Consider the following 14,767-nt stretch of genomic DNA (forward strand, 5'->3'; position numbering starts at 1 on the left):
GATTTTGTGATAGATATGCTAATTACTTACACACTTATTAATTCTCAACTTTCTATATATAACTTTTATGCTCTACCAATTTAAAAACAAATAGTGCCCTTTAGAGTAGATGTGGAGTTGTCACTCCAAATATTTAAAACGTTATGGGATTACAGAGTAAAATACAAGAAAGTTGGGGTGCCTGAGTGGGTTGGTGGGTTAAATATCTGACTTGCGCTCAACTTATGATATCAGGGTCCTGGGATCCAGCCCCACTTCCAACTCCCCACTCAGCAGGGAGTCTCTTTCTCCCTCTGCCCCTCCCCCCCATATCCCCACTCTTGCTTGGTCTCTCTTTTTTCTCTCTCTCAAATAAATAAAATCTTTAAGAAAATGAAATACAAGGAAGTCACAGCATTATTTTCATCACCTCTCAGTGAGTTTCAGATTTCAGAATAAATAGAATAAGGGTTTACCTTTTTAAATAGTTATTTCAGGCCATGATATGTTATGATTTTTTTTTTTTTTAAGGGAGAAGAAGGACCAATTGGACCCTTTGGAGAACTGGGGCCAAGAGTAGGTATCATATAAATACTTTTGAAAAAGTGCTTCTCTTAAAATAACTGTTATGTGAATGTCTTTTAATAGCACCAAATTTTAAGTTGTAATAAAGGACAAAAAACACTATAACCATACAATCCCTCTAAATAATACAAGCCTATAACTGGAATTTCCCAGCAATATTTTAAATGATATGCCTACAGTATATCTGGTTGTTCCTTCAGTAGTTTTATGGTCTTAGTAATTTGTGCTAATTATAAAGTTTCTCATAAAGTAATAAAGTGAAATACTGTAGCCATTCTAATGATATTCTGGGAATTTCTGTTTTCTAAGCATGCCAGTAAAATTATGGAACCTAAATAAGATGTATTTTCTGTCAACTTTTTCTTCAGATAATATTGTGTGGTAACAAATGAATTACCTATTTTCAAGTTCTGAAAATTAGCTCCTTAAGAATTTGGGCATGCATGACCAAAGAATACATTATTATGAAATAATTAAGGTATGTGTATCACATTTATTTTAAGAGGGATCATTAGACTCACATGAAATACATCTCATTCTTTTTTCTTGAGAACATCATAACATGCAGTTTCTTCAAACATTTTTACATTTTAGGAGACAATAAATCTTTCCTTTGCACCTTTACCTCACTAGTACATATACTACACTATCCCACTGAAAGAGAAAGGAGAATTTTTATTTAATTTTATGTGAAGTGAGTTATATAACAGAAAGATTATTATTATTTGAGCCCAGGATAATTGACCTCATTTAAAACTTAGTTCTCTAGAAAACAAGAAAACCACAGTTGCCTCTTACCAACTCAGTCTTAATAGGTATTACTATTGTTCTACTGTTGTTTGAAGATAAATTTAAACCTAGTATTCCTCGAAGTATGAATCACATGAATCATTTCTAATCCTGAAAACAACCCTGCAGGATATTGTCCACATTTTTAAAATATTAAAATAAGGCCTTACTATTACATGCTCAAACATAACCTGCTCAGGATAAAACTAATATGGCAGAACTTAAACAGGACTGAAAGTGATGACTTCAGCACTGATGCCCTGAATTCCTTTACTTCAAATAGAATTTAAATGTGCTGATACAGATTCCAGTGGGATTCCTTTCAAAATGTGATATAATGTATAACTATTTCTTAATATACTGTAATTCCTGAGTATTACATTATTTGAGATAAAAGAAATAGTCACACCAAGGCTTTTTATAAAACAATGTGAGTTAACTGTATTATTTTAAATTCTGTAAATATCATAGACAAATCTAATAATTTAGACTCTTCATTACATTTCTTCAACTATCTCTGATTAGAGAGCAATTGATTGTCAGCAATAATAGGATGATTTTGGTCCTTTGTTTTACTTTGTGCTTGGTAGAAAACCACTAGACAATTCCAAGCAAGGCAGAGGTAAAAATTAGAACAATTTTTTTGATAGAAGTACTAAATATAATTTTTAAGTTCCTAAAGTTTTTATGTGTAGTCAAAATGTATTTTGACTGAAAGCTGGAGGATTGTTTTGTTTTGTTTAAGAAAGAAAACTAGGAGTATTTGTTAATGGATAGAAATAATAAAATCCAAATCTATAATATGTGATAGGTATTATAAATTAGTATTCTATTTAGCCATTGCCTCCCCACACTTTTTTTTTACTCTCAGATTGAATTTGTCACATACATTGATTGAGGCATAGTGATCTTCTTAATATGATTTTGTATATTAGATACCAGTTGTTTGATAATAGGAATCACATACTATGGATTGATCTACCAAGTGTCTGGGATTTTGATTTCCTCTCCTTCAGTGATCTTATTCTCTACTCTTTAGTACTGATGGAGTCATAACCTTTACCTTGTCATTGCCAATAATAGCTTCTCCTTATTTTCAGTTTCAGACTTCTTACTCCCCAAACATAATCTCCTTTCTTTCTGATGCATTCTATCTTGTAACCAATCCAATAGTCCCAGTAGGAATTTTAATCCATTGATCCAATTGCCTTTCCATTATTCCTATTTTCCTCAGAGACCTCACATCCCTCCTCATCATGCTTAAAACACTATATTATCCCTTTGATTTCATTCTGATTCTAGTCCCATACTCATTCACTTTTTTAAAAAGATTTTATTTATTTATTTATTTATTTGAGAGAGCATGTGCATAAGTTTGAGAGGGTCAGAGGGAGAAGCAGACCCCTTGCTGAGCAGGGAGCCTGATCCAAGGCTCCATCCTACGACCCTGAGATCATGAACTGTACTGAAGGCAGACGCTTAACATTCCAGGCGCCCCTCCATACTCCTTTACTTTTAATTTCCTAATTATTATTTTATACTTTCTCTCTTCTTAACTCCATTCGTTTCTCTCTGATTTTCATTTTTTTTTTTTTTTAAAGATTCTATCCATTGACTTGACAGATAGAGATCACAAGTAGACAGAGAGGCAGGCAGAGAGAGAGGAGGGGAAGCAGGCTCCCCGCTGAGCAGAGAGCCCGATGCGGGGCTCGATCCCAGGACCCTGGGATCATGACCCGAGCCGAAGGCAGAGGCCTTAACCCACTGAGCCACCCAGGTGCCCCTCTGATTTTCATTCTTAGCCCATTACTTTGCATCCCAGTTCCCTAAGAAGATTGAATTTTTCAGGGAACTTCTACAAGTTTCTACTATTGCTTCTATCTACCTCTCTATCTATACCATTTACTTGGCCTTTCCTGCTGTTATTGTGAATGAACAGGCCATTTTTCTAGCTAGGTCCAACTTCCACTTGTTTACTACATATCTTATCCTTTTGTCTACCGAAAAACATTGACTCAGCTATTTCCCACTTTCATCTGCATCTTAATTTCAGTCTTTGTAATGGATCAATCCTGTCAGCAAACAAAGATGCTATTATTATTTTCAGTGAGGTCTTCCTTGGCAATTTTATAAAAAATTTGAACAAAACTCCTGAAACAGTTTATGTCTCCCTTCCTTGCTTAATTCTATGTCCTTCACATTTACCACTACCTAACATACTACATATTTTACTTATTTCATTAAATGGTATCATCCTCATTAGAATGTAAGCTCTATGAAGGCAGGTATGATTAGTGCATTCCTCAATCCCCAACCCCTAGAACTGTGTAGGGCACATAGTAGACAGTTAAAGACTGTAGAATGAATACTAATGGGTATGCTGAAATACATTTATCAAGTGTTTCATCTCATGAAATGGTCTGAATTTCATAAATGTTTGGAAATTTCCAAAAATGAAAATCATTAAACATACCTCTTTTTTTTTTTTTTCTTGTTCTCTTCTAGGGAAAACCAGGTCAAAAGGGTTTTGCAGGTGAACCAGGACCAGAAGGCTTAAAGGTAAATTAGCTGACTTATTAGGAGTTATAAACTATAGTTTTCAAAAAGATAAAATTATGACTTTCATAAAAATATAAAATGAACATTAAGATTTTGTCAACTTATTAATAAGGTATCAGTGATATGTTAAAACTGACTCAAATAACATTAAAAAAGTTATATATCTTTAAATCTATGTATATATCTTTATATCTATATCTACATCTATATGTGTGTTTATAAATATCTATAATGTGACTGTTTATATCTATATCTTTATTTGGATAGATATGCAGTTTAATAAACAATTGCTAAATTTGTGGTGAGATATAAAATAAACCAAAGTTTTGGGGGCTGTCAATTTCACTGGACAGAATTCTACAAGTTAATATTATAAATTCACCATATATCTATATCTATATCTATATAGAAAGAGATATATATTTTTTCTTTTCTCTACTAAGTCTGGGTCTTTTAAGCAATTATATAGTGATTCTGAGTACATTTCCTAGAAAATCAGTAGGTGACCTTCACCACTTTATGTCATTGAAAGAATGCAGCATGTACTTTTTTGCCTTGTTTCCAAGTTTTGTGTGACTTTTAAAACCAACAAATATAAGGTAATGCACTGGTTTTTTAGGGGCAACACTAAGGTCTAAAGGAAACTAGCTTATAAGAATTGGTGATTTATTCAAATTTAAAACTTTAGGAAAAATTGAAAAATTTTATAGCATTATAGCTCAGTTTCTTAAAGTTAGAAGTCATCATTTATAGTAAACTATTTCTGTGATCCTAGAATCTAAGAAATAGATTAACAATATCTTTTGAGGTCAATTAACAAAGGAAGATGAACTAAACTATTTTCTGATGTGTCAGCCTGTCTCTCTGTGGCTGCAGTTATCCCGGGGAAATATGTGTAGCTGACTCTCAAGTTATACATAAAAATGGAAACACAGTATTTATAAACAGAAAGCTTAATTCTGCTTGACTAAGATTAATCACTGTACTGCCAGATAGCTCTAAACAAACCCACCTGTGAGCTACCATCCAAACTTGCCAGAAACTGAATCTCAGTCATAGTGACATCCTGCCTTTTTTCTAGAATCACCCGAGATTTGAGATTTGTTCCCCAGAGGATGAAGAGTTCTTTACTGTTCAGCTCCTCGTATTTGTCCCTGAAATTTTAGTCTTGGTGTATCACATAGCTATTCACTAGAACTGGTGTTCCCTTGGGGGAACCTGGCATTCCTGAGGGGAGCACTTGGGAGTTGGTTAAGGGTCATACCACCTTTTACAGAACCCTAGGATCTCTCTTCTCTTCCTAGGCCTGGGGAAATATTCCTTTCTATCTTGTTGCCCTCAAAGACCAACTCACCTCCTACCTTCAGCTCTCTGAAAACTAAAGCAGGAACGCAGGTAATCTGCAAGCAACTTCTGCTTTCTGCTTGTTAACCCAAACCATCCCTAAGACTATAAATTCAAAACAGCCCATCTCCCTTGGAATTTGAAAGGAGTGTTGAGAAAGGAGGGGAAAATGCAAGAAAATTAGTAATCTATATATCATTCTGACCCCAGATTTTCTAAAAAAAACTATCTAGTGAATTGTCAAAAACTAGGATTTATAAACTACTACAATGCTTCATTTTTTACTGTATATCTAAGTGCCTACAAAAATTGAAATAAAAATTAGTGTAGTCTTTGAAAGTTCATTTCAAATTGATTAGTCATATGAGTATTAGGTTTCAATGCTTAAAATCAGCACTAGCCAATAGAGTATATAATATGAATCATAGATTAGAGCCACAATAAAGAAGTGAAAAAAGACAGAGATCAATTTTAGTAATATATTTTATTTAACCCCAAATAAGAAAATATTGTCTCATTTCAACATGTTACCAATATTAAAATTATTATTTTTTTTATTTATGGTTTTTTTTTATTTTTTATTTTTTATAAACTTATATTTTTATCCCCAGGGGTACAGGTCTGTGAATCACCAGGTTTACACACTTCACAGCACTCACCAAAGCACATACCCTCCCCAATGTCCATAATCCCACCACTTTCTCCCAACCTCCCTCTCCACAGCAACCCTCAGTTTGTTTTGTGAGATTAAGAGTCACTTATGGTTTGTCTCCCTCCCAATTCTATCTTGTTTCATTGATTCTTCTTCTACCCACTTAAGCCCCCATGTTGCATCACCACTTCCTCATATCCGGGAGATCATATAATATTAAAATTATTAATGAGATATTTTATATTCTTTTTGCTACAAAGTCTTGGAAATCTAGTGGGGATTTTATACTTACATCACATTTCAGTTCACACTAGCCAATTTCAAACGCTCAGTAGCTATATATATGTTCTTAGTGACTCTAATATTGTTCAGTGCAGCTTAACATTTTACTACTCTATTCCGCAATATAATTACTAATTTTTAAATAGCGATTGATGGTTTAATTTCCTGTTTCTATAAATAAAACATATATTCTTGTCAGATTAACTCTGTGTGGTACCCTGAACTTAATCTTCTAACTTTCATTAACCTACACCTTTGTTCAGCCTTCCCTCATGCCATCCCTCAACACCAAAAATGGACCTTTCTCATCACCAGTGAAATATCACCTATTCTTCAGAGCCCAACTCAAATATAGTTTCATAATCCATTACTTGAAATCATTGATGTTTGGATTTTCAAAAGATAATAGGTGAATATATTACATTTTACTTAACACTGCCAGCAGGCAATGGGACAGCCCACCATAATTAGAAATATTAATATTTCTGTGGTGAAATATAAGGGTGTTCAGGTTAATTAAAATAAGACTATAAATAGCCTCACTCAGATGAGATAAAGCATTGCTGTCAAATAAAATCAGGTTAGACCAAGTTTGCTACCAAACAAGTTTTGAAAAACTGAGTTTTCAGAGCGTTATGGACTGGAGACTGTGGTCAAGGTTATGCATATACATTAAGCCATCTCTAGCTGTACCAGCCCACAGCACACGTGCTCCTCTGAACTCCCTCGCCTCTTAATTGTGGTGGGTATTCTGCTCTGTTCAGTGTTGTGAGATCTTTTCTCCTGAAACAGAGCATTCTGTGGACAAAGACTTTATTTTACTTTTTTCTTCTTAATACCTTCCACAACACCGACCACTCTGCTTTTTACAGAGTACACCTCAATAAATATTTCATTTTAAAATTTTTACTTGCAAAAGTGTTTTAAAAGTGATTAAAAGTCATAAACAGAAGAGTGTCACTTAAGAAAATAGCAGAAAGACTATGTTCCACAGAAATACTGTAACAGAGTTTTGAATAACTGAGGTTTTCTTTGCTGCCTTTTTTTTTTTTTTTTTTTTTTGGTATTTGACTAATTAGATTAAATGAAAATAGAAACAATGCCATGAGTGATCTTGTTTGAAAATAATCATTTTTACAGCTTAATATTATTTATTAACAGGGAGAAGTAGGAGATCAAGGAAACATTGGAAAGATTGGTGAAACAGTAAGCTTATTTTATGCTCTTTTATTTTTACCATTATCTGTAAGCCTCTTTAGGAATCATGTTAACCATCATCTGTGCTTAATAAAATTCACAATAAAAAATTCTTAGCTCCTACAAATTTAAAGTTACTTGTGATGTGACAAATCTACTGTATGGGAGAAATGAAGGGAAATAGAGTTACTGATATTTTTGTCTAATATAAATTATATTTGTAATACCAGGAGCATTCTTGTTTCTAATATTTGGTCTTTAATTTTAGTTCTGACAATTTCAATCTAAATTTGATCTTAAGATTTTTTTTTTTTGTTAAAAAGCTATAACTTGCCAAGTCATAAAATAGTTAGTAAGCTTGAAAATCTTTTTCTTTAGATTTGAAAGATCAAGCTAAGAGGTGAAGTATTAGGAAACATATTATAATTTCTTTGCTCAAAAAAAGTTTGACTTGTTTAAGTTTACATTTCTGTGCAAGTAGGAGGCTTTGTGTTGTAGTTGAGTCGGGTATGTTAGAAGTAATTTTATTTTCTGTGCTGGGGAAAACCAGCTAAAATATTTTCTAACAAATGAACCCATATAGCATATATAAAGTGGTGAATTCCATTGATGCAAGGCAAGTGAATTTATTTACAAAGTGTGCTGGGTTATCACAAAGCAAGCAGTACCATTTAATAGGTTAAATCTATAAATTCTATTCCTTCTAACCTATCTTATGACTTAAAAATAAACTTTTCTTAAAAATTGCTTACAAAATTAAGTAATCAAAGAATTGTTTTTCCTGGTCTTGTGATAAAACAGCAATACATTTCTGATATTCTTATTTTTTGTCATTAATCCTTAATAAAAGTAAGGAGAGAATCCATTTAGCCTTAAAAGACCATTGTCAAATCAATTAATCCTTAATAACTAGAAGAATTTTTTGTTGTTTTTACCGAGGAGGGTAATTCCAGTGGAACGTTTACATCAATTAGATTATTCAAGAATTCTTCTCAAATAAAATTATAACTCATATTTTTCTAAGATCATTCAAAGAGATTAAATTCTGCCATTTCTGAGTGACAAACTGCTAAGAAATATATACAAACTAGAATTAATAGCCAAAGTTAAAATATCAATCTTCTTTTCTTTTTTTAAAGATATTTATTTATTTATTTATTTGAGTGAGAGTGAGCAAGGCATGAGCGGGAGGGACAGAAAGAATGGGAGAGAGAATCTGAAGCCGACTTAGTGCTGAACCCAGAGCCTGGTGTGAGGCTTGATCTCACAATTCTGAGGTCAGCACCTGAGCTGAAACCAAGAGTCGGACACTTAACCGACTATGCCTCCCAAGGCACCCCAAGAGCATTTTTTCTTAACATAACCTCGTATGTTAAACTTCCAAGTGTTATTTACTTAGCAGTATTGGACTGGTTCCACACAGTATAAGAACCCAGTGTCTAAGGTGGAAATGGACTGTGTTGGCAGGTAGTGGATTTCTGTTAATAGAGGGAAATGAGCATTTATTGAGCATTTATTTGTTATGTGCCAGGCATAATACAAAGTGATGTTTAATACTGTGGCATTGCATTTAATTCTCAAACAATTTTCAAAGACACATTTTGTTATTCCACTTTTTGAAATGAGGAAACTGAAGCACAGTAAGTAACCTGTTCAAAGATACACAGCAAATAAATTCTGGAATTGAGATTTTAAACCTAAGATCCAAATTCAAAATCTAAATCTCAAAATCCAAAGCATAATACCCCACCTTTATTGAGGTATAACGTGACAAAGTTAATAAGATATTTAAAGTGTATGTGATGATTTAAGGATCCACCACCATCAAGTCATTTAATATAGCTGATGATGTTTACTGTTAACTAGTAGCCACTTGGACTACAAGTTGTAGAGAGATTTCAGGCATCAAATATATTATCAAACAGAGGCCCTTTTCATCTTTGAGGTTCCATCTTTCTCATTCAGGATGGGAGACTTAAAAAAAAAACTTCAGTGACGATATTGAGTTAATTTAAAATACATAAAATACCTAAAGAATATTTTATTTACTATTATTTTATTTTATATTATGTTTTTATTTCATGTTATTAATTTCAAAATCTTAGAAATATAGTTCATCTAATCTAGAGTTCTCTTAAAACAAACTTATAAGAGATATAGGAAGATAGGATCACACTTCCTGACATCAGCCTTATAATTTGAGGATATCTAAGATTAGTTGTATTTGCATAGCCAGTTTTTACTTTTCCCAAACTTTTTGTACATCATTTAATTGCCTTTACCAGACCTCCTCCAGCTTTGTGTCTTTCTAGATCTATACAAATTAGAACCCAGTTTGTGATACAGCGTGCCCAGCACAGCAGCCCAATCTATATTTCATGTCTATATACTTTTTACATTAATTTGCTGCAGGCAAGTAAGTAATTTCTGTAAATGTGCCCTAAGAAGTCTGTAATTCCAAATGATGCCCCTCATCTTCTGCACTCTAGCATACTATTTTTTTTTTTTTTATGAACAAATCTGGAATTAGCTCACCTTAATAGCCAGTCCTCTTTGTCTTTAACTCTCCAGGCTGAAATATTTGAAGAGATATACAAGAGAAAAGAATCTAATTTTTTAGTATAGATCAGGAGATCAGAACTAGGATCATGGATAGACATTGTAAGAAGACAGCTTACTTTGTAGGCAAAAATATTTTAGTAGAATTTCTAACACTCAGACTCTCCCATGGAGTGATTCAACACCTCATTCTTAGAAGGTTTGGATGATTTTCATCAATCATTTATTCAACAGAAATTATATTATATTCATATGATCCTTCATAAAATTCATAGTTTGTTGGAGGTTTGGCAAATTTTAAATAAATCACTGCATAAAGATACATAGTTAAAAGCTGTGATATATTCTATAAAGGATAAGTTTAAAGGTCTGTGACAGAGGTTCCAAATTTAGATCAGAAAATGAGAGGTGTGTTTTGAGGAAATGACATACGAGTTATAAACCATAAGGCATGGTATGATCTGGCTAGGGAAGAGTAGGGAGAAAGAGCATTCCTAGAATATGCAATATAGTAGACTTAATACCTTTGGACTTACCTTGCTCTCTAAATATTTCTCTAAATATCCTCTAAATAAATATTTCTCAACAGTAAAAGGATAAAAATAATAACTATTTCATGGTGTTTCTTGTGAGGATTAGACATGGTAATATCCTTAAAGCACTTATCACAGAGCCAATCACGTAGTTAAAAACTCAAGAAATGTTAGCTTTAATGGTGGTGGTGGTGGTTATTGTTATATGGAAAAGCATTTGGCTGTCTTAGGAACTGAAAGAAAGCCAGTGTGGATAGACCTTGGTGAGCCAAGGGAAAAGCAAAGTGAGGGGCTGTTAGTAAAGTAGGCAGGAGCCAATTCTTTCAGGGCCATGTTTATTGCTTTGGACTTGATCCCGAATTAGATGGAAAATCATTGAAGTATTCTATGTAAGCCAATGACAGGATTTAATTTGTGTTTCACAGTCATACTCGTGGCAATGGATTGGTAAGTTGGAACATGGTTATGAGGAGCAGAGTAGAAGAGGGTAACCAGTTAGAATGCTATTGTGGTAGCCTAAATGAGAAAGAAAGTTGACTTGGGCCAGGGTGATGGCAGTGGATATAAGAGAAGTGGATGCATATGAGATATATTTGAGGAGATAATTTGCACATAGGCTGCAAAAAAAAGGGAAGGATCCTCATCAGTCCCTAGGATATAGTAGGCCTTTGATAACTATTTATGATTGATGAGGCATATTCGGGAAGCATAAGGAATTAGTATATATGATGTCTAAGGATAATTCCAATTCTAAGAATCTAGGAAGCTTTTCTAAGAATTTAAATGTTTCTAGTCTTCCTCTTACCTGCCAATTTGGCTTCTTTTCTCTGGCTCTCCTCCAGTTTCATTATGTTCTCCTGCTGTTAGAGCAAACAGAACTAGACTAAATATTTTAGAAGCAACAGCTCCACAACCTTCTTCATGAAGAGGATAATAACTTCTATTTCCTTTATTCCTGAGATAATCAAAACCATGTAGGCTTTTTCCTGTAGAAAAACAAACAAAACAAAACAAAACAAAAACAAAAACAAAAATAGAAAACCTGGGATGTCTTTGGAAAACGATTGGCAGTGACCCCCAGAATTCTTTTATGGTTTGTTATTTTGAATATAAAATTTGGAATATTTTTTTCATAAAGTGACTACATGAAGTTTCAGTTGCAACTTTTCTACTTGAAGGTATTATTAAGAGTGTGCTATAGTCTGGCATATTGATTTACCTCCTAAAGTAGAGCTCAACTACTTGATTTTACATCATTTATTCCTTAATTTATCAATTTAGCATAATTTCATAAGCCATCTGCTATGTCCTCTCTGTTTTTCTGCCTGCCCTCGGTGTACTAGTGTATAGTAAATGACTGAGGAGCAGAAAGGAAGAGGAAGAGGAAGGGCCATGGATAATCCTCAAAATCAGGTATTCCACTTCTTATTACAAAACCTTTAGAATCATAGAGCTTCCAATGGCTGATTCTAAGTTGGTTTATAACCAGTTCCTTCAAGAGCAAATAGAGGTATGGAGTCAGAGAAGGAAATGAAAGGAAGGAAGTCTATTTTTTGGAGATATTTCATTTAATCTCGAAACAACCCTAGTAAGATAAATCTTATTGACATTTTGGGAGTGAGGAAATTGAAATTTATTGAAGTGTTCAAATTCATAGTTAGTAAGCAGTGGATGTGGGTTTCATGTCTGAATTTTCTATTTCCTGTTCCAAGCTTCTTTTAGCTACATCAAAAATCACTTATCCTGTTTTTATTTTCTATAAGTTGGCCTATTATCTTGTTCTCTCTTTTTATTTTATATTGTATTTTATCTGTGTTGTTAACAGTGTTATGTTAGTGTCAGGTATACAATATAGTGATTCAGCAGTTCCATGTATTACTCCGTGCTCATCAAGATAAGGCCTTTCACTTATTTCATCTAATCCCTTTCACTTATTTCACCCATCTCCCACTGACCTCCCCTCTGGTAGCCTTTGATTGTTCTCTATTGTTGAGTCTGTCTCTGGTTTGTCTCTCTTTTTTTTCCCTTTTGTTCATTTCTTTTTCTTAAGTTGCACATATGAATGAAGTCATATGGTATTAGCCTTTCTCTGACTGACTTATTTCGCTAGGATGATACTCTCCAACTCCATCCGTGTTGTTGCAAATGATAAGATTTCATTCTTTTTTATGGCTGAGTAATATTCCATTGTAGATATATACCACCTCTTCTTTATACATTCATCTATCAGTAGACATAGGGCAGCTTCCATAATTTGGCTGTTGTAATTGATGGGGCAGTAAACATAGGGTGCTTATATCCTTTTGAGTTAGTGTTTTTGTATTCTTTGGAAATACCTAGTAGTGTGATCACTGGATTGTAGGATACTTCTATCTTTACTTTTTTGAGGAAACTTCATACTGTCTTCCACAGTAGCTATACTAGATTGCAATCTCACCAGCAGTGCTGAAAGATTCCTTTCTCTCCACATCCTCACCAACAGTTGTTGTTTCTTGTGTTTTGAATTTAACCATTCTGACAGGTGTGCGGTAGTATCTCTTTCTATTTTTAATTTGCATTTCTCTGTTGGTGAGTGCTGTTGAGCATCTTTTCATGTGTCTTTTGGCCATCTGGTTGTCTTCTTTGGAGAAATGTCTGTTCATGACTTCTACCCATTTTAAAATTTGACTATTTGTGTTTTTGGTGTTGAGTTGTATAATTATATATTTTTGGACACTGACCCTTTATTGGATATGTCATTTACAAATATCTTCTTCCATTCAGTAGGTTGTTGTTTAGATTTTTTGATTATTTCCTTTGCTGTGCAGAAGCTTTTTATATTGATGTAGCCCAATAGTTTATGTTTGCTTTTGTTACCCTTGCCTCAGGAGACATTTCTAGAAAAAATTCTCTACTGCTGATATCTGAGAAATTACTGCCTGTGTTCTCTTCTAAGATTTTTATGTTTTCAGGCCTCACATTTAGGTCTTTAATCCATTTTGAGTTTATTTTTGTGTATGCTGTAAGAAGGTTGTTCCGTTTCTTTCTTTTGCAAGTACCTGTCCAGTTTTCTCAACACCATTTGTTGAAGGGACTGTCTTTTTCATATTCCATGTTCTTGCCTCCTTTGTCAAAGATTAATTAACTACATAATTATAGGTTTATTTCTGGGTTTTTTAGTCAGTCCTGTTGATCTATGTGTCTGTTATTATGCTAGTACCATGCTGTTTTGATTACTACAGATTTGTAATACAACTTAAAGTCCAGAATTGTGATCTCTCCAGTTCCGTTTTTGTTTCTTAAGACTGCTTTGGCTCTTTGGAGTCTTTTGTGGATCCGTACAAATTTTAGGATTGTTTGGTTTAGTTCTGTGAAAAATACTGTTGGTATTTTGATAGGGATTGTCTTAAATGATTGCTTTTGCTTAGTATAGACATTTTAACAATATTTATTCTTCCAATCCATGAACATGGAACATCTTTCCATTTGTTTGTGTTGTCTTCAATTTTTTCATCAGTGTTTCATAGTTCTTAGAGTACAGATCTTTCACCCCTTCAATTAAGTTTATTCCTAGCTATTTTATTATTTTTGGTACAATTGTAAATGAGATTTATTCTTAATTTTTCCTTCTGCTGCTTCATTATTAGTGTATAGAAATGCAGTGAATTTCTGTACATTGATTTTGTATCCTGCAACCTTACCAAATTCATTTATCAGTTCTACTAATTTTTTGGTGGAGTCATTCTGGTTTTCTATATATATAGTATAATGTCTTTTCCAAATAGTGAAAGTTTTATTTCTTCCTTACCAATTTGGATGTCTTTTGTTCCTTTTTTGTCTGATTTCTATGGCAGGGACTTCCAATACTACATTGAATAACAATGGTAAGAGTGAACATCCTTGTCTTATTCCTGACCTTAGGAAAAAAAAGCTCTCAGTTTTTCCTCATTGAGTTTGATGTTAGCTGTGGGTTGTTCATATAAGGCCTTATTATGTTGAGGTATTATCCCTCTAAACCTACTTTGTTAAGGGTTTCTATCATGAATGGATCTTGTACTTTCTCAAATGTTTTTTCTGCATCTACTGAAATGATCATATGCTTCTTCTCTTTTCTCTTATTGATGTGATGTATCACATTGATTGATTTGTGAATACCAAACCACCATTGCAACCTGGGAATAAATCCTACTTGATAGCGTGGAATGATTTTTTTAATGTATTGTTCAGGTTCAGTTTGCCTAAGATTTTGCTGAGGATTTTTGCATCTATGTTCATCAGAGTTATTGGCCTGTAGTTCTCTTTTTTGGTA

At 33.4% G+C, this 14,767-nt stretch overlaps 1 protein-coding gene across 7 annotated transcripts in view; it reads left to right on the forward strand.

Moving 5' to 3' along the window:
* COL24A1 (collagen type XXIV alpha 1 chain) overlaps window positions 1–14,767 on the forward strand; it is a 412,730-nt gene that overhangs the window by 189,810 nt on the left and 208,153 nt on the right. For all 7 annotated transcript variants that reach the window (XM_032302395.1, XM_032302400.1, XM_032302399.1 and 4 more), the window contains exons 23-25: window positions 511–555; window positions 3,859–3,912; window positions 7,352–7,396. In XM_032302395.1, the coding sequence (XP_032158286.1) occupies window positions 511–555; window positions 3,859–3,912; window positions 7,352–7,396 (144 nt within the window). The remainder of the gene's footprint in view (window positions 1–510; window positions 556–3,858; window positions 3,913–7,351; window positions 7,397–14,767) is intronic.

The sequence above is a fragment of the Mustela erminea genome, chromosome 10 (genome assembly GCF_009829155.1).
Source record: "Mustela erminea isolate mMusErm1 chromosome 10, mMusErm1.Pri, whole genome shotgun sequence".
NCBI lineage: Eukaryota > Metazoa > Chordata > Mammalia > Carnivora > Mustelidae > Mustela > Mustela erminea.